The sequence below is a fragment of the Pelophylax lessonae genome (assembly GCF_965119305.1).
Source record: "Pelophylax lessonae genome assembly, chromosome: 7".
Lineage (NCBI taxonomy): Eukaryota > Metazoa > Chordata > Amphibia > Anura > Ranidae > Pelophylax > Pelophylax lessonae.
In genome coordinates, this window is record NC_138774.1 from 51,020,218 (window position 1) to 51,040,285 (window position 20,068).

The following is a 20,068-nucleotide window of genomic DNA, read 5'->3' on the forward strand; positions in this document are numbered from 1 at the left end:
TAGTCCATAGGGTTCAATATTGAGTTGGCCCACCCTTTGCAGCTATAACAGCTTCAACTCTTCTGGAAAGGCTGCCCACAAGGTTTAGGAGTGTGTCTATGGCAGTGATGGTGAACCTTGGCATTCCAGATGTTTTGGAACTACATTTCCCATGATGCTCAACTATACTGCAGAGTGCATGAGCATCAAGGGAAATTTAGTTCCAAAACATCTGGAATGCCAAGGCCCGCCATCACTGGTCTATGGGAATGTTTGACCATTCTTCCACAAGTGCATTTGTGAGGTCAGGCACTGATGTTGGAGAGAAGGCCTGGCTCACAGTCTCCGCTCTAATTAATCCCAAAGATGTTCTATCGGGTTGAGGTCAGGACTCTGTGCAGGACAGTCAAGTTCCTCCACCCCAAACTCACTCATCCATGTCTTTATGGACCTTGCTTTGTGCACTGGTGCACAATCATGTTGGAACAGGAAGGAGCCATCCCCAAACTGTTCCCACAAAGTTAGGAGAATAAAATTGTCCAAAATGTCTTGTTTTTCAGGGGTTTGGCTTGTCCCCTTAGTTCTAGTGATGTGAACTCTTAAGGCGTCAGCGAAACAAGACATTTTGGCAATTTCATGCTCCTAACTTTGTGGGAACAGTTTGGGGATCACCCTTTCCTGTTCCAACATGACTGCGCACCAGTGTACAAAGCAAGGTCCATAAAGACATGGATGAGCGCTTTTGGAAGTGGAGAAACTTGACTGGCCTGCACAGAGTCCTCACCTCAACCCGATAGAATGCCTTTGGGATGAATTAGAGCAGAGACTGTGAGCCAGGCCTTCTCTTCAACATCAGTGCCTGACCTCACAAATGTGCTCCTGGAAAAATTGGTCAGACATTCCCATAGACACACTCCTAAACTTTGTGGACAACCTTCTCAGAAGAGTTGAACCCTACGTACTAAGGCTGGGATGCCATTAAAGTTAATTTGCTTGTGAAGGCAGGTGTCCCAATACTTCTGGCAATAATGTATGTCATAGTGAGTTTTTTGTTTTTTTCTGTAGGCAATTATTACACTATATGTGAATTACCAAGGGTCTATTCACACTTTTGTGACTCAAAAGTTGCACAATTTCCAGCGCAATTTTGAGTGCAGCTTTGATCCGACTTTATACAAAGCAGTGCAGGCACCTTTTGGCACCGATCTGAGCAGGTGCCTTTGAAAACAATGGGCTGCGACTTGTTATGCGACTTTGTGTACAAAATTGCATGACAAGTCGCACAAGTGTGAATTGAGCCTGAAAAAGAAATGTATTTTCTGGCCTGTGATTACTACAGATTTTCTGTACATTTCCCCTGATCCTGTTGGGGGGTGATTAAATTAAACAGACGCCAAAGAAAAAAAAATCACTCCTTTAGTAAATAGGTCCCTGCAGTTTATTTAGGATCTAGTTGTTTATTTAGGATCAGATTTGCTGGGACTTTTAGTTCCTCCATAGATGGAGAGCTGTAATCTGGTCATCCCCTAACCTGCTGATAACATTATAGCACTCTGGCGCAATGGGCGGCGCCACGAATTGTCCATTTGCGAAGATGCAGAGCGTATGTATAGTGTGTCCTGAAATCTTTCAGCCTGATCCAGTCTCCTGTCATATTTTGGATCTGTAGCTGTGTAATATTTCCCTTCTCTCTCCACCCCCCCTCCAGGCCGGTCGGTTCTCAGGCTCTCCCTATTGTCTGCAGTCAGGAAGTGGATAGGGTGCAGTTTGTCCTACAATGATATAGGATGGGGGGGCACTTCCCTGGCTGTGACCTCACTCATTCTCTGACTGTGTGATGGGGACGGAGCTGTGTGGGGGTGGGAAACTCACAGAGGTGCCCGCAAACTGGTGAGCACTCAGGATTTACTACCCAGCTGTGATGGGCACCCAATGGATGTTTTTATTCCTCTTCCCTCTGCCGCTGTGCCAAGGTAAGACTGATGGCTTTGTGTGTGGGGTCACAGAAATTAGGAACTACTATGTATTCTTCATGTGGGTCACTAGAGAAAGGATAACTGGTAAACGATGGTCAGAACAGTGACTTGGGCTCACCAGTAAACGATGCCCAGAACAGTGACTAAGGCTCACCATACACGTTACAACCTGAACCGTACAATCAACATTCCATTTACCAAAACTATGTTTAATAAACAAAAAAAAAATATCCAATCCATTTTTATGCAATCAGGCAGGCACTTGCATGGAATATTTATTGCTAGATATAAAGGAGATTGTACAATCAGAGATGCAACAATTTGCCTTGATGATGCCCAAAATAGTGCATAGTAAGAGAAAAAATATGGTGCCCTTGTCTTTGGCAACCCAACGCTTCTCACATTCGGGATCTATTCAGGTGTAGTATACAACTGCTGTTTTACTTATTCAGCCCAGATGTTGTATAAAATAGCCACCCATTGGTCACATATATTGGCCATTGTTAAAAGGCAACTGCCGGACATGCCAGGGCAAATTTTCCGATATCCAGCTAAAGACGCCAAAGAGCAGTTACCCATGGCAAACCATCCATTTGATTTCTGATTGTCCAGATCTGGTGGTGAGGGGTGTGATTTGGTAGATATCGGATAATGCGCTATGTTTATCAGTTTAGTACCATTCCATAAATACAAAATCATGGACTGCTCCTTCTCCATAATATATAAAGTTCTCCGTATCTGATCCTGTGATGTTATGGGTGGGAAAGGTGCCCTTGTCTGTTATATAGCCAGGGATGGTTTGCCATCCTTTGTGTTTGTCCCTCTTTTTTTTTTTTTATAGCAGGTGCACATTGCTGCTGCTTTAGATCAATATATGATATAAATAAAATATATAATGTATATTTATTTTTTTCTTATGCTATCTTTATCTAAAGCTCACGGTTTATAAAAGTCCTGAAACTCTCAATACATGTTCTTTCTTTGTATAAATGCATAGTATCACTTCTTTATTTAAATATTGCAGGTGCACAGTGATGCTGCTTTAGATCAATATATGATATAAATAAAATAATATATATATATATATATATATATTTTTTTTTTTTCCATGCTATCTTTATCTACTGCTCATGTTTATAAAAGTCCTGAAACATGTTCTTTCCTTGTATAAATGCATAGTATCACCTTTCCATCTAAATATTGCAGGTGCACAGTGATGCTGCTTTAGATCAATATAGGAAATAATATATATATTTTTTTTTTTTTTTCCCCATGCTATCTTTATCTACTGCTCACTGTACATAAAAGTCCTGAAACATATTCTTTCCTTGTATACATGCATAGTCTCTACTCTCTTCATCTAAATCAGTGATGGCGAACCTTGGCACCCCAGATGTTTTGGAACTACATTTCCCATGATGCTTAACTACACTGTAGAGTGCATGAGCATTATGGGAAATGTAGTTCCAAAACATCTGGTGTGCCAAGGTTCCCTATCAATGATCTAAATAGTTTTCCCTTCATGCTGTTTACTATGAACATTTTTTGATCTATGTAATGCATGAGACTTCACACTGCTATATGCGAATCGTTGGGGGTGTCAATACAAACTTAACAACACTCCCAGATCAGTTCGCAAGTCTCAGTGCGAACTGTCAGTTCGGACATGAATTGGATCTCATAGGTGTGAACACCCATGCGATCCGATTCTGGTGCAGACCCAAGCAAGGGTCCTGTGCAAGTTGTGTCCAAATGCGATGCAAATTCAGCCATACAGTCTGTATGGCTGAATTTGCATCGCACAGACATCGCATGTGATTTTTAGAGCAGTGCGCTCTGAATCACATGCGATGTCTGTCATCGCACATATGTGAACCGGGACTTAAAGACTTGGGGAAGTCTACAGGACTGCAACCATACAAAAACACACTGAGGAAGAGGAATCCCTCGAAACATGTCAGCCCACGGGGTCTTCAGTTTCTTTTGGATAAGTTGATACAATCAGACGGAACATGCTGAGATCTGTGATGTGCTTTTAATAATTGCAACTTTGTGAGTATAATACTTACCATGTTTTTATCCAATAAATTATTTAGATAATGCGCTACGTCCGGTAAGCCCTCTGTGTGTTTTTGTATGGTACCAGTCAGTAAAGTTGCATCTCTAGCCAGACATCAAAGGAAAGGGTGTCATTTATTTTAAATGGCACCCCAATTGCGGTGCGGTTTTGCTACACGATAGTATTGCGCTGCATTTTCAGCAAAACACGCCATTAAAAAATCACGTGAAGCTTGTCACCCAAAAAGGTGCAGGAGCTTCTTTTGAGGGACAAATGCGCATACAGCAGCCCATTGAAGTGAATGGGCTTCACATAAATATCGTCCACGCAAAATCGCAAGTGGGAACTAGAGTTCCTGTTACACAAAGTATGAATAAGGCCTAACTGTTTGCTGAGTGATATGCAGAAAAACTGACTATGTTGTGAACAAGGCCTTGGAGCCCATGTAAATTGTTGCTTTTGTGTTTTGCGATTATGTGAAAACTTGTGTCCAACTTGCCCATAAGAAAAATCGTTTGCATCTCAACTCTGCAGGGTGTTGTGCATTTGGAGGCCCATAGTTCTCAAATGTGAGATATAACCTGTGTTCCCTCTTTTTTTGGGGGGTGTTATTACAAATGACCCTCCCCAAACAGGATATGGCGCTCAACATGTAGGAGGTAAATAAGAGAACCAGAAAGTAAAGTTGGCATCGCATACTAGCTCATTATGAAATACTTACCTTAGAAAAAAGCCCTCCAGCAGTGCCCGCACACTGCTGAGAAAGCTGACATCTTCCCCGGAGTTTATTCCGGGTTCACAGGATCAGAAGCTATGAGTGGCCGGAGGTGCGATGACGTCACTCCCGGGCATGTGCGCAGGAGCCGCCGTTTACGACACCAGCGCTGAAGGTCCGGCACGGTAAGCCAGACCTTCAGAGCGCATTCACCGATGACGTCATGGGCTTCATGCACTCTGAATATCTCCTAAACTGTGCAAGTTTAGGAGATATTCACAGTACCTACATGTAAGCCTTATTATAGACTTACCTGTAGGTACAATTAAAAAATAAGACTTTACTTCCACTCTAAATTCGTTCAAATTTCAAATTAAATTCTATTCGAACGGGAATTCGAACTGTAAACATATTGCTGAAATCAAAGACCGTGTGTCTTATTAGTGTACCAATTCAAATTAATACCGTTTTTTTTTTTTTTAAGCAAAAGGTGATTTAACTACCTCAATACTGGACACTTAAACCCCCTTCCTTCCCAGACCAATTTTCAGCTTTTACCGCTGTTGCATTTTGAATGACAATTGCACGGTCATGCAACACTGTACCTAAACCAAATTTATGTCATTTTTTCCCCACAAATAGAGCTTTCTTTTGGTGATATTTGATCACCGCCAGGTTTTTTCTTTTTTGGTGCACAAATAAAAAAAGACCGAAAAGTTTGAAAAAAAAAAAAAGTTTTTTTGTTTAGGTTTTAAAATTTTGTAAATAGATAAGTTTTTTCCTGCACTGATGAGCACTGATGACGCCGCACTGACAGGCACTGATGGGGTGGCACTGATGGGGTGGCACTGATATGCAGCACTGATGGGCACTGATAGGTAGCACTGATATGCAGCACTGATGGGCACTGATATGTGGCACTGATAGATAGCACTGATATGCAGCGCTGATGGGCACTGATAGGCAGCACTGATGGGCACTGATGGGCGGCACTGATGGGCACTGATAGGCGGCACTGATGGGCACTGATGGGTGGCACTGATGGGAGGCACTGATCGGCACTGATGGGGGGCACTGATGGGCACTGATAGGCAGCACTGGTGGGCAATAATGGGCACTGGTGGGCGGCACTGATAGATGGCAATAACGGGCACTGGTGGGCAGCACTGATAGATGGCATTGGTGGGCAGCACTGATAGGGGGGCACCACTGGCAGGCTCTCTGAGCCCTGTTTGCCATCCCTGGTGGTCATGGTGGGCATCCCTGGTGGTCATGGGTGGGCATCCCTGGTGGCTCTAGTGGCATCCCCTCCCCCCAGGGCTGCACTGGTAATCAATCATCTGATTACCAGCACAGACCCCCCCTGTGATCAGTGAGTAATTAGAAATACTCACTGATCACCCCGGCTGCAGAATCGATCCTCTGATCTTCTCCTCACTGACAGGATCTGTCAGGAGGAGAAGAGATTGAAGCCGTTACAACGGCTGTATTGACATTACATGACGGCTGTGATTGGTCACAGCCGTCATGTGATCAGGAGGGCTAATCACAGGGCCCTCCTGCCGAGTCTTGTTGCTCTGTGTCCTAGGGACAGCGGCGCGATCTCTCTCCTTCTGAAGGACGTTCCGGAACGTCCATTCAGAAGGACGAGACTCCCACCCGGCCGTATATGTACTATGGCCCGGGTGGGAGGTGGTTAAAGATTGATTTTAATCATTTGGTGAATATTTTTCTTTTGTTCGTTCACTTTGCATGTGTAAAATTGATAAAAAGAAACCAGTAAAATATATATATTTGAAATCATTTGTACTTGACATTATTTTTTCTCAGCTAGCTAAAACTTCTGCACAGTATTTTGCATAGTAAAATGTTGAAAGCAAGATATTACTTGTATTAATTTATAACACTTCACGCATTTGAATGAACTTATAATTAATAGCAACAAGATCAATGTGTATAAATAACAACCAAATGGTTGGTCACCCTGACTAAGCACCAGAGATCCTGTGTGTAGATGGGACAATTTTCGAGAATGATAACCATTACTGCAGGCCTCCACTTATGTGGCCTCTAATACAGGTCCTTCTCAAAAAATTAGCATATGGTGATAAAGTTCATTATTTTCTGTAATGTACTGATAAACATTATACTTTCATATATTTTAGATTCATTACACACAACTGAAGTAGTGCAAGCCTTTTATTGTTTTAATATTGATGATTTTGGCATACAGCTCATGAAAAACCAAAATTCCTATCTCAAAAAATTAGCATATTTCATCCGACCAATAAAAGAAAAGTGTTTTTAATACAAAAAAAGTCAACCTTCAAATAATTATGTTCAGTTATGCACTCAATACTTGGTCGGGAATCCTTTTGCATAAATGACTGCTTCAATGCGGCGTGGCATGGAGGCGATCAGCCTGTGGCACTGCTGAGGTGTTATGGAGACCCAGGATGCTTCGATAGCGGCCTTGAGCTCATCCAGAGTGTTGGGTCTTGCGTCTCTCAACTTTCTCTTCACAACATCCCACATATGCTCTATGGGGTTCAGGTCAGGAGAGTTGGCAGGCCAATTGAGCACAGTAATACCATGGAAAGTAAACCATTTACCAGTGGTTTTGGCACTGTGAGCAGGTGCCAGGTCGAGCTGAAAAATGAAATCTTCATCTCCATAAAGCTTTTCAGCAGATGGAAGCATGAAGTGCTCCAAAATCTCCTGATAGCTAGCTGCATTGACCCTGCCCTTGATAAAACACAGTGGACCAACACCAGCAGCTGACATGGCACCCCAGACCATCACTGACTGTGGGTACTTGACACTGGACTTCAGGCATTTTGGCATTTCCCTCTCCCCAGTCTTCCTCCAGACTCTGGCACCTTGATTTCCGAATGACATGCAAAATTTGCTTTCATCCGAAAAAAGTACTTTGGACCACTGAGCAACAGTCCAGTGCTGCTTCTCTGTAGCCCAGGTCAGGCGCTTCTGCCGCTGTTTCTGGTTCAAAAGTGGCTTGACCTGGGGAATGCGGCACCTGTAGCCCATTTCCTGCACACGCCTGTACACGGTGGCTCTAGATGTTTCTACTCAAGACTCAGTCCACTGCTTCCGCGGGTCCCCCAAGGTCTGGAATCGGTCCTTCTCCACAATCTTCCTCAGGGTCCGGTCACCTCTTCTCGTTGTGCAGCGTTTTCTGCCACACTTTTTCCTTCCCACAGACTTCCCACTGAGGTGCCTTGATACAGCACTCTGGGAACAGCCTATTCGTTCAGAAATTTCTTTCTGTGTCTTACCCTCTTGCTTGAGGGTGTCAATGATGGCCTTCTGGACAGCAGTCAGGTCGGCAGTCTTACCCATGATTGCGGTTTTGAGTAATGAACCAGGCTGGGACTTTTTAAAAGCCTCAGGAATCTTTTGCAGGTGTTTAGAGTTAATTAGTTGATTCAGATGATTAGGTTAATAGCTCGTTTAGAGAACCTTTTCATGATATGCTAATTTTTTGAGATAGGAATTTTGGTTTTTCATGAGCTGTATGCCAAAATCATCAATATTTAAACAAAAAAAAGGCTTGCACTACTTCAGTTGTGTGTAATGAATCTAAAATATATGAAAGTCTGTTTATCATTACATTACAGAAAATAATGAACTTTATCACAATATGCTAATTTTTTGAGAAGGACCTGTATGGCAGACTGGCTAGATGAAGATGAAAGCCTCTCCTTATTTCAATACACATTAAAATCGTCTTGGATTTTATATAGAAATATGGAAATATAGAACTTTTTTGCCTCAATTGTAAATGTTATTTATGTAGAAAACCATTTCAGCAGCCATTTTCGAATCGAAAAAATAGACATTTTTAGATTCAGCCGCTTTGAAATTTTTCAGGTTGATAGTTTCGATGGAAAAAAAAAAAAAAAAACAGGAAAATCCAAAAAATGTGAAATAATAGGTAAACTAATTCCGAATAAAAATTAAACTAATCAACCATATTTAAGAAAATGAATGAGTCTAAACAAAAGCAAAAAATTAAGGAAAATCTGAAATAATAAAGGAAACTAATTTCGAATACGAATTTAACTAATCAACCAAATTTAACAAAACGAATGAATCTAAACCAAAGGAAAAAAAATCAGGGAAATTGAAAAAAATTGGAAATATTAAAGGAAACCATTTCCAAATACAAATTCAACTAATCAACTGAATTTAGAAAAATTAGAAATCTAAACAAAAGCCAAAAATTAAGGAAAACCTAAACAAATCTGAAATAATGGAGGAAACTAATTTAGACTACGAATTCAACTAATCAACTAAATTTAACAAAACGAACTAATCTAAACAAAAGCCAAAAATTAAGGAAAACCTAAACAAATCTGAAATAATGCAGGAAACGAATTCTGAATACTAATTCAACTAATCAATCGAATTTAACAAAACTAATGAATCTAAATGAAAGGAATAAAAATCAGGAAAATGGACACAATCTGAAATAATAAAGGAAACTAATTCCGAATATGAATTCAACTAATCAACTGAATTTAACGAATCTAAATAAATAGGTTAACTAATCTAAATTAAATTAAACTAATTTTTTTTGTCTTCCACATGTCTATTGGCAATGAATCACTAGGAGTAGCAAATGACTGCTGAACAGATGAAACAAATGACTCTCTATGGAGTAAGATACAAAAGTAGCATGCAATAGCATCCTGTAACGAGAAATCACACCGATGGGAGCATTGTCATTGACTTTCCTCTGTCTTCACTAGCTGCATGCTTGCACTGGATTATTCAGTAAGCCAGTGAATTCAGAATAACAGCCGTTGGATAGGATATACACAGAGAGGGAATGATGAGTACAGCAGAGCTGGGCAGGATGCAGGTGCACCACAGTGAGTCAGTACAGAAATAGGATCCATCAGTGCTAAGCAGTGACAGAAGGAAGTAATAGCACAGAAGGTGTAATGAGAGAGGAGGGCAGAGTGCAGCCCGAGACATCTATGCAACCAAGACCGCACTAAAGAAAACAGACTACCGAACTAACACTCAGCATAGCTGCCAACATTTTTAAGCTAATTTGTTAAAATGTTACCCCTAGTGAATTGCGCTCCATCTATGGCTGTTGCATCGTTTGTCCAATCTTTTAGATTTTTTTCAGGACACATTGATGTGCGGCGCTGAGATTGGTAGCCTCTGGGGACCATGTCGAGGACACCCTTTCCTGGGACAGACCTCCACAAGAGGGATGAATAGTAATCTAATGTTGGCCATACACACATATAGATTTTCGGATGAGAATATTCGTACGAAAATTCCTTGTATACTCGATGAATGGGCTAATGTCGTTTTAAAAATTTCACTTGCTTTTAACATTCGATTTTAAAGGTAATGTAATTTCTGAACGAAAACCACGTACACTGTCCAAAAATTAGTTTGATTGAGAAAAGTTTCTGCTCCTTTTAGTTTTCCCATCACACTGGTCGAAAACAAATGTTGAATTTACCCCATTAACAATTAAAACAGGGGTCTCCAAACTTTCTAACTGAAGGGACAGTTTACTGTACTTTTAAGGGGACTCGGACTGTGGTCAGTGGGAGTTAACAGCTCTCCCTCTTTGATATTAGGGGGAGGAATAGTGCCCCCATCGTTAATATAAGGAAGGAATAGAGCCCCATCATTGGTGTCAGTGGGAGGAATAGTGCTCCCTTGTTGGTATCAGTGGGAGGAATAGAGCCCCATCTTTGATGTCAGTGGGAGGAATAGTGCTCCCATCATTGGTGTCAGTGGGACGAATAGTATTCCATTGTTGGTATCAGTGGGAGGAATAGTGCTCCCTTGTTGGTATCAGTGGGAGGAATAGTGCTCCCTTGTTGGTATCAGTGGGAGGAATAGTGCCCCATTTTTTATGTCAGTGGGAGGAATTGTGCTCCCATTATTGGTGTCAGTGGGACGAATAGTGTTCCATTGTTGGTATCAGTGGGAGGAATAGTGCTCCATTGTTGGTATCAGTGGGAGGAATAGAGCCCTATTGTTGGTTTCAGTGGGAGGAATAGGGCTCCGTTATTGGTGTCAGTGGGAGGAATAGTGCTCCATTGTTGGTTGCAGTGGGAGAAATAGTGCTTCATTGTTGGTGTCAATGAGGGGAATAATGCCCCGATTTTGGTGTCAGTGGGGGGAATAGTTCTCTATTGTTGTTGGTGTCAGTGGGGGGAATAGTTCTCTATTGTTGTTGGTGTCAGTGGGAGGAATAGAGCCCTATTGTTGGTGTCAGTGGGACTAATAGTGCTCTATCGCTGGTGTCAGTGGAGGAAATAGTGCCCCGTTGTTGGTGTCCATGACAGGAACTATGCCCCACTGTTGCTGACAGTGGAGGGAATAAAGACTCAAGGGCAGGATTAAAGCAAGCAAAGGGCCGCCAGTTGGGAGATAACTGAAATAAAAAATTAAACAAACATTGTTCAAATGAAAATCTATACGTGTATGGCCAGCATTAGAGTTTGATCCATTTCTACAAGGAGCATTTTTTGGGAAATTTGAACTGCCAAAAATAACATTGAAATTCAGATTCATCTTGGGACATCTAGATTTATGAATGGAATGCCATTTGAATTTTAGGATTAACTTCAAACTTTTGGTTCAGTGATTTTATTGGGAATTTCGAGTATAGAAATCACAATAGCTGTTAAGCCCACACAGGGGCAGTGACAACTAGCTAAGATAAGGAAATTAGAACAACAAATTAGTAGGAACCATCAAGAGGCAAGCAGTATAAATCCACACCAAAGGTTATAAACAGACATTATAACTGGAAGCCTCGAGAGGGTTGAATAGTCAGAATGAGTTAACTGGGAAGGGATATGAGAGGGAAGAAGAGGGGTGAAAGGGTAAGTTTGGGGCATTGAGGGGTCCCCCCCCACAAACTCGGGACCCAATCCAGATAGGAGGTTAAAGATATGATAGGCTTGCTGGGTACAGAGAAGGAAGGGCATATTTAGGCCATGTCTGCAAAAATTTACGTTGGATATTTTTGAGGATACTAAAAAGTTTCTCCTAGAAGTTCTGCTGGTTTGTTCCCTCCCCCCAGCCTGTAACTGAGTTATAGGTTTTTTTTTTTTTCTTGGGTGGGGGGGGGGTACCAATTTTTATCAGTACCTGCTCCCCTTTCCTAAATCCTCACTGCGGCAAAGATGATGTCTATTGCCCTGCTTTTCCCCTCTGGCAGTCTTCTGCGCCATATACCAGTTGGCTGCAAGACCATTCTCAAAGCGAGTTCAAGCATGTGCACTAGGGAGCTGGCTGTGGTTCCTCAAGAAGCAACAGCCAGCTCCCATATGCAAGGATGCAGTGCCGGCGACTAACTGCGGTAAGACAGCAGTGGATCCAAGGCACGGGTAAGCACCTGATTTTAAAAAGTTAGCCAATACAGTATTTGACAATTTCCTTGAGTCAGATTCAGCAGCGGTACTGCCCCCTAAATCTGACAAGGGATTACATTTTTCCATGGCATGTATACAACCCTGAGTGGCTGCATGTTCTTATCTAGGTGGGCAGTTGGAGGTGATAAAACTATAGCTCAATAGCCTGTTTTTAACAAGCACACTCCCCAGAGTGAGGCTCAAGGCATTTTTGCTAGTGCTATGAAGACTCGTGTTGCTGTCATGCTTACCTCTAATGCAGGTGTTCAGACACTGTAGCTGGCTACTGTGTTCTTCACCTATAGCACCCTTTCCAATAAGGCAAGCAGGCCTAAAAGTACTCGGTTGCCCCAAGGTCTTTTACAGACTGCTATAGTGCCTGGTCACCACAACGGGGCAGGCACAGCCTGAGCAAAGCAAATGGGTACTTGTGGTTGGCAGACAGGCAGAGTCGTTTAATGATGGTCCAGGTACAAGGCAGGCGAGGTGCAGAATAGTTGGGATCAATCCATAATAAAGAACAGTTGTATACAGTTGTGTGGACTTTATGGGTACATCATGAGAAAGATAACCGTACACCAAATATGATTGGCGGTCAATCCATAGTCAAAAGGCAGGCAGAGTCCAGAGAATAGTCGATATCCGATCCAAGGTCATAAATAGGGGAATTCAAACAGCAGAGCAGGACAGACCGACACAGAGCTTAGAACACGTATTACATACACTATCACAAGCGTGAGACTGCAGGCTTGGCTAGCTTAAATCATGTTTGGTCTCCACCCAGAGGCTGACCACATCAATCACCTTGCAGGAGGACAGACAGACAGACAAGGGGAATGCCACAGCCAAAATCAGGATGCTGGAATGAGGAGCAGGAGGATAACACACTCCTGACATTTGCCTTCCACAACTGATTAGTGCTTGTGTAACAAATAGTCAGTTTTAAAGTGACACGCCAAAACATTTATTCAAGTATTCACAGTGCACTAATGCAGAACATATGTTTGATAATATTTGTAGAAAACAATCCATTAGACTCCTTTTACAGGGGCGGCCAGGGAACAGTACTGCCCCAGACCGTCCACCTACAAGCTTGTAGGTAGGTCTCGTTAGCCTTCCCATCTGCAGGTGGCCTAACGCCATTACTCTCACTTCACCCTGCGCTCAGGAAATATGTACAATAAATATGTGAAAAAATAAAACAATATGAAAAGAAGATTCCCCTTCATGAGTCTTTGTATCTCCAGCCCTATGAACAGCTCAGCTTTTGTGGCACAGGTTGCGTCGTTTTAAACCAAACTGCGGTGTGGTTAAACAAAATGATTGCCGTTCTGAAGTTTAAGGAGTAGAAAAATCTGAATGTTTCCCACAACCTCTGAAGAAAAGCATACATTGATGCTTCCAGTGGAGTGATATTAAAGTGGAGCTCCACCCAAAAGGGGAAGTTCTGCTTTAAGGACTCATCCCCCGGTGAGTGTATACCTAAGGGGAGCGTTGTCTCACAGCATTTATGGTGATCACTATGGACTCACTTCAGAGGATGTTGTATTATTGGTGGCACTTTAGAAGGATTTCTGTCGAACTTCAGTGGACTTTCTATTTACTACTGCACCATTAAGGATCTTAAATAGGAAGTAAACCCTCCTCTGTAACTTGTACCTATAGGTAAGCCTATGATAAGGCTTACCTATAGGTACTGTAAATATCTCCTAAACATGCACAATTTAGTCGATATTTACTGTACATGCATCCAGTGACATCACTGGTGCATGCGCTCTGAAGGAACGTGCAATGAATGACGGCTCCCGCACTGATATGCAGGAGTGACCTCATCGCAGCTTCGTACAATCAGAAGGTCGGAGGACATGAATCTGGAAGGAAGACGGGTGAACATATCCGCTGTCTCAGCGGTGTGTGGGCGCCACTGGAAGGGTTTCTTTCTAAGGTAAGTATTTCATAATGAGCTTGTAGCCGACGCATACTAGCTCATTATGTCTTTCTGTTACAGGGGTTTTTTTTTTGTTTTTTTTAAGGGGGTTTACAACCTCTTTCATAGAAACATAGAATGTGTCGGCAGATAAGAACCATTTGGCCCATCTAGTCTGCCCAATATATCTGAATCCTATGAATAGTCCCTGGCCCTATCTTATATGAAGGATAGCCTTATGCCTATCCCATGCATGCTTAAACTCCTTCACTGTATTTGCAGCTACCACTTCTGCAGGAAGGTTATTCCATGCATCCACTACTCTCTCAGTAAACTAATACTTCCTCATATTACTTTTAAACCTTTGCCCCTCTAATTTAAGACTGTGTCCTCTTGTGGTAGTTTTTCTTCTTTTAAATATGCTCTCCTCCTTTACCGAGTTGATTCCCTTTATGTATTTAAAAGTTTCTATCATATCCCCTCTGTCTCTTCTTTCTTCCAAGCTATACATGTTAAGGTCCTTTAACCTTTCCTGGTAAGTTTTTTTTCCTGCAATCCATGTACTAGTTTAGTAGCTCTTCTCTGAACTCTCTCTAGAGTATCTATGTCCTTCTGGAGATATGGCCTCCAGTACTGCGCACAATACTCCAAGTGAGGTCTCACCAGTGTTCTGTACAGCGGCATAAGCACTTCTCTCTTTCTACTGCTTATACCTCTCCCTATACATCCAAGCATTCTGCTGGCATTTCGTGCTGCTCTATTACATTGTCTTCCCACCTTTAAGTCTTCTGAAATAATTACTCCTAAATCCCTTTCCTCAGATACTGAGGTCAGGACTGTGTCAAATATTCTATATTCTGCCCTTTCATTTTTGTTATTGCATAAGGACTTTTTTTGGACACTTTTTTGCTTTAAATTCTTTCTCTTTTGTTTGTATATTCTTGTTATGGCACAGCCCTGCTTATAAAATTAGTAGTGGTGGTTCACACAGTGCCATCTTAAGAGCATTAAAGGGCCCCGGGCAGGTGCTTGCCACCTGCTAAGTTCAGCGGCGGGATGCACGGGGTAATCGGGACTAATGCTTGGTCGGGGCTGGGTTGCGGGCAACTGCCCAGCATGCCCATTCGGTAAGATGGCCCTGGGTTCACACTTTTTTTGAGTTTTCATGAGAATTCCATTATTGCATGGAAGGGAGAGACTTGTAATGGAAATAGACCCTAAAGATGGGTCCACACTATAAGAAAATCGGGCGCACGTTCGCCTGGTTTTCCTCGATGTTTCACAGTTAGAACCGAGGTTAGAAATAATGTTAGAAAATTCTGGTACAACAAAGGCTTTATTTTGTTATTTATTTGTTGTTTCTGATCATGCGCAGTCTTTCTTATCTGATATTTCTCAAACAAAAATTGTACAAAAAGGGTACACATTGAATGAAAATTGTTTGTTCTGTTCATGTTTGTAGCACCCTCCTAGGTATGTTCTAGAAGAGAGAGTATCGCTTTTGGGTCTTTCTGCTTACCAGAGAGATTGCCAGGTAAATTTATATTGCTCTCTGCCTACCAGAGAGCAGGCTCTATTAGTGAGGTCTGCTCATGGTGCTCACGTGCAGCTCAGCTTGTCTTAAGTGTTTCACACTGGTCCAATAGGGAGGCATATTGGAAAGTGGGAGGAAACCTGACAAGTGAGGGCACTTGTTACAGCCCTGGTGATTGGCATAGGAAAGTGCATGCTGGGATACTGTATAAATGCCAAGGGCACATGTGCTCAGGGTCTTTCTGCTGGAGAGCAGGGTCCCGAAGGGAAGGGGCGGCTACCACTCCTCTGTAGAAGCTGCCATGCGGCCTCCTATGGTCGAACCTGAGGCCCTAAGAGTTAGAGAGGAGCTTAACCCAGATGTCCTGCAGAGCTGACTCTGACTCTGTCCTGAGAGGACCACCCCTTCTGCTAGAAGAGTCAGTGGACGAGTGTCATTCAAGGGGATGCTAGAGAGTGTCCTGAAGATAGTGTAGCTGCATCAAGCCTGCTGCTAGAGAGAGCAAGAGGACTTAATTCTTCTATACAACCCGGTGAGGCCAAGTGAGAGTTGTCCCTATCTACTGTGAATAGTCCAAGTTGGAGCATCCCACTATTCCCTTCTCCCATCCAAGTTCTACAATGAATACAAAACAAAATCCCCTGGACTGTTCATTGAGTAACGAGCAACTAGGAGTAAGGATGGATAAGTGAACTGTCCCCTAGTACTGTCTGCAGGTAATAAGAGGAGACCCAAAAAGTCATCACACAGCAAGCCCTACGGGGACAGTGCTACATGTACAAGAACATTTTTGGTGTTTGTCCCTTCGGAAATATTAGTTTGCAAAGTCGGAATCAGATATCGAAAGTTGTGAATACACTATGCGAAAATCGAACGATCGTGCCTGGTATGGAATTTTTCTTCTGATTTTCGCATAGTGTGTAAGAGGCCTTATTAGAGACTCGGTTCAGTGTCCTCTCTTAAGGCACTAAACAATTTAGAGACTTCAGTTGCCATTTTGGGTGAGGAAACCTTTAAAATAAGGAGTTCCACATCATTTTGGTGCACTTCTGGCAACTGTGGGATAGGGAGAGGAACCCAATTGTGAGGGACTTTGCTTAGCACAAGGTCAGGTTCCAGGTGAGTAGGAATAGCTCAGGGAAGGCTCCTGCTTCACTTCCGACACTCAAGTGAGCAGTTCGGAGACTGAGAGCCCGATAGGGTTGCCACCCATCAGGGATTCACCTGGACATTCTGGGTTTTGAACCGTGTGTCTGGGTTTCAAACTGCATTGAAACTCTTACGCATCAGTCATAATGGACTGTAGCTCCCCAAGTAAACGAGTACCATAACCACTGGCTGCATAAGGATGTGCAAGGGCCCCATCCCCATATACAGACAGAAGAGGAGAAAGCACTTGATTTGCTCCTTCTCCTCCCACCCCTACCCCTCTGTCTGCCCACCCACATGCCAATCCCCAGCGTTCTGTGCCTCAGGAAAGGGATGTGTGGGCTGGAACTTTGAAGCTTTGAAGTAGATTTATCTATTGCTGCAGCCAAACTGTGCAAGAATTTTGTAAAGGATAACAGTATGCTATAAACTGTGTGCGAGTATTTCCTCTCGATACAAGGTACCCAACTCAGGCCCTACCTCCTAGAACCATCTCATTAGCATCAAGGGCCCCTAGGCCAAGCAATGCTCTGGGGCCCCTACCACCCTGCCCCAATTTACACAGCTACTCTCAAGAATTAAAGTATAACTATATGATAGAATTTATATATTTATTAGTACTTTCAATAAAATCAATTTTAAACAAGTAGCGGGGGGAGATGTCATTCACATTGTAGATATAGTCCAGTGGCAGGCTGCTGCTGTCGCTGCAGCCTAGATTCTGGGTCATCCCAGGACAGCTTAGTAAAAAGCGTGACTGTTCTGGAAAATTCGGGACAGTTGGTAAGCATGGTGTAATGCAAGATTATCATGGGGCTTCTATTCCCCTGGGATCCCTGGAAGAGTCCAGGGATACCCATGAGTTAATAGGGCCCTGCTGCCTACAAGTGGACATGGTAGGACAACACAACACCGATTGTGAAACTCTACCATGTATGTGAATGGTGCCATGCTACAACTGTGAGACAAACGCTTGGCTTGCAGTTGCGTGTGGGTCCAACAATGAAAAATTACAATAAGAAAAGTTTGGGGGGTAGTAAAGTGTGCAAGGAGCCTTGTTGAGGCTTGTTTAGACTTACATTGAAATGTTTAATACTATGGACACTGATTAACGTGCCTAACGCGTTTTTATGCATTCTGCATGTGCGCTTTTCAGACACCTCCTCTGTGTTGGTTTTCTACTTTATGGATTCATGTACTATCATCTCAGCTTGTAATGCTTTGTAAACGCATCTCAAACGCCCTGTAATTGCTATAAGGGCATTTGTGAGGTGTTTGTGGAGCATTTTCAGCACGTTTACATTGACATGACTGGAGACAGTTGGGGAGCAGTAAAGCCAGCCCAACCCTCCATGTTGGATAAAGTTTGGCGCAATGCAAAGTGAAACTCGGCAAACCCAACCATGTGGACAAACCTGTCCACTGCAATGCACATAACCGTCGCTCTGTAGCACTGAAAGGCGTTACTGAGGCTTGAAAAAAGCAGATGAAACACCTGCTTTTGACGCTAATGTAAACCTAGCCCAAGGGCTCATTCACACGTAAGGTTGGAGGGGTGGAAATCCCCCCTCCCCCAGCCACTATCCTCTTTAGCTGCGGAGGCAGAAGGCAGAAGTCTACACATGTTACGGCCATGATGCTTTGCTTCACAGCCAAGGTCAAGATTATATCCCCTGTTGCTACGCCCCCAATAAACCCCTCCTTACCACCTGTCAAATGCTCTCAGAAGAGTAATCTGAACATAGAGCACTCTTCAAAGAGCACTGCAAGTGTGAACGAGCCTATACTCCGCCCCTTCTCTCTACAAAAATATGTGTGTTATATAGAGAGGAAATCGCATGCACAGCTATTATGTGCAGCTAAAATTATCTTTGACACTTCCAAATGTTTATCTTAAAATCTGTGGTCGCCTTTTTATTGTGTTGAAGAATAATAATTGCTGTGCATGTATTTTTTCCAGAAGTTTAGCGGGGAGGGATTACTATACTGAGTCTGGTTTGGAAACAAGTAACTTTCTCTACATATTGTATTTTAGGCAGGCATTATAGTGTGCTAGTCTTCTCCGTAGAAGTGCTAGTATTCTGTTTATTGTGTTCCCACACACGCAGGAAAACAACAGGAAGATTGTGACATCTCCACCCCTTTACATTCCTCCGCTGAAATGTCTGGTGAGCGGCTTCCACTTCTACGTGCATCACCCCACATCATGCATATAGTGGATACTGTATATACCTTAAATGCAACCAAAAATCCCTCACAGTGCTTGCTTTAAAGGAGTCCACTTTTTTGGAAAAAAAACAATAACGCATATACTGTATATTTGCAGCAAAAAAATGTGCATTTAATTCGTGTATTTGTTTATTTTTTTGCATATAAGCCTGCAATATATATACAAAAATGTGTAGCGCTAGATCAACAAATGACATATATCGCAAAATTGACAGCAACATATACAATATAAATGTAATGGAATTATATACAAAAAAACAAGCAGATATGTGAAAAAAAGTCCATATAGAAAAAGTCCATATAAAAAAGACAAATGAAATGCTGAACCCAGGAGTGCACCACAAGTCCCAGTAGACATAAGATGATCCTAAAGTTCCCTCTTTCGTGAAAGCAGCAAGAAAACAGAAGGGAGCACCCAAGTGCAAAGGGGTAGGAGGCTGCTTACCAGAAATCCATGGCCATTCAAGCTAATGAAGTGGCCTCAAGAGCGTGAAGCATATCGCTGTCCCCAGGGTCATAAGCTGGCATGGATCACCTCCCAGACAGATAGTCCTCAAAAGTTCAGTCAGACACCCAGCAAGATTAGGTATATTTGCAAAAAAATAAAAGGGTGGAGGCACATAGCGTAATCCAGTAAAATAAAGTAAAATAATTTATTAAAATGTCACTTACATACAAAGCAGGTAAAAGCGCATTGACATGGCATTCCACGAGGCTGAAAAGAGGACCGCGGCGTCCCGCGTCCTTCCTGTAGCAAACAGAGCCAGCACAGATAGGGGGCATGTTGACCTCACGTCTGGTACCATCCGACGCGTTTCGTCATAGGTTGACGTCTTTGATATAAGCCTGCAAAGCATTACAACCAGGGTCAGTGGATGGTGTGTAAGCAGGGCACCAATTCGCCAACAGGAACGACCATGCTGGCCAAGGGCCCTTCCCACCATCATCCTGCTCAGAAATGATATAGGGTACACACCCGTTTGTAACATGGAAAAGTTCTGTCATCTTTGGTTACTCATTGTCCAAGCTTGAGGCCCACTTCTAGAACTCAGGAATATCCACAGGTTCAGCCTTTTAACAGCTTT

General features: G+C 42.7%; 1 protein-coding gene across 2 annotated transcripts in view; it reads left to right on the top strand.

The window, feature by feature from the left end:
- The first annotated feature begins 1,840 nt into the window (after positions 1–1,840).
- Positions 1,841–20,068, top strand: part of LOC309560272 (uncharacterized protein) — a 182,978-nt gene continuing 164,750 nt past the window's right edge. For both annotated transcript variants that reach the window (XM_082263857.1, XM_082263858.1), the window contains exon 1: positions 1,841–1,952. In XM_082263857.1, coding sequence (XP_082119983.1) covers positions 1,901–1,952 — 52 coding nt within the window. In that variant the 5' untranslated portion in view covers positions 1,841–1,900. The remainder of the gene's footprint in view (positions 1,953–20,068) is intronic.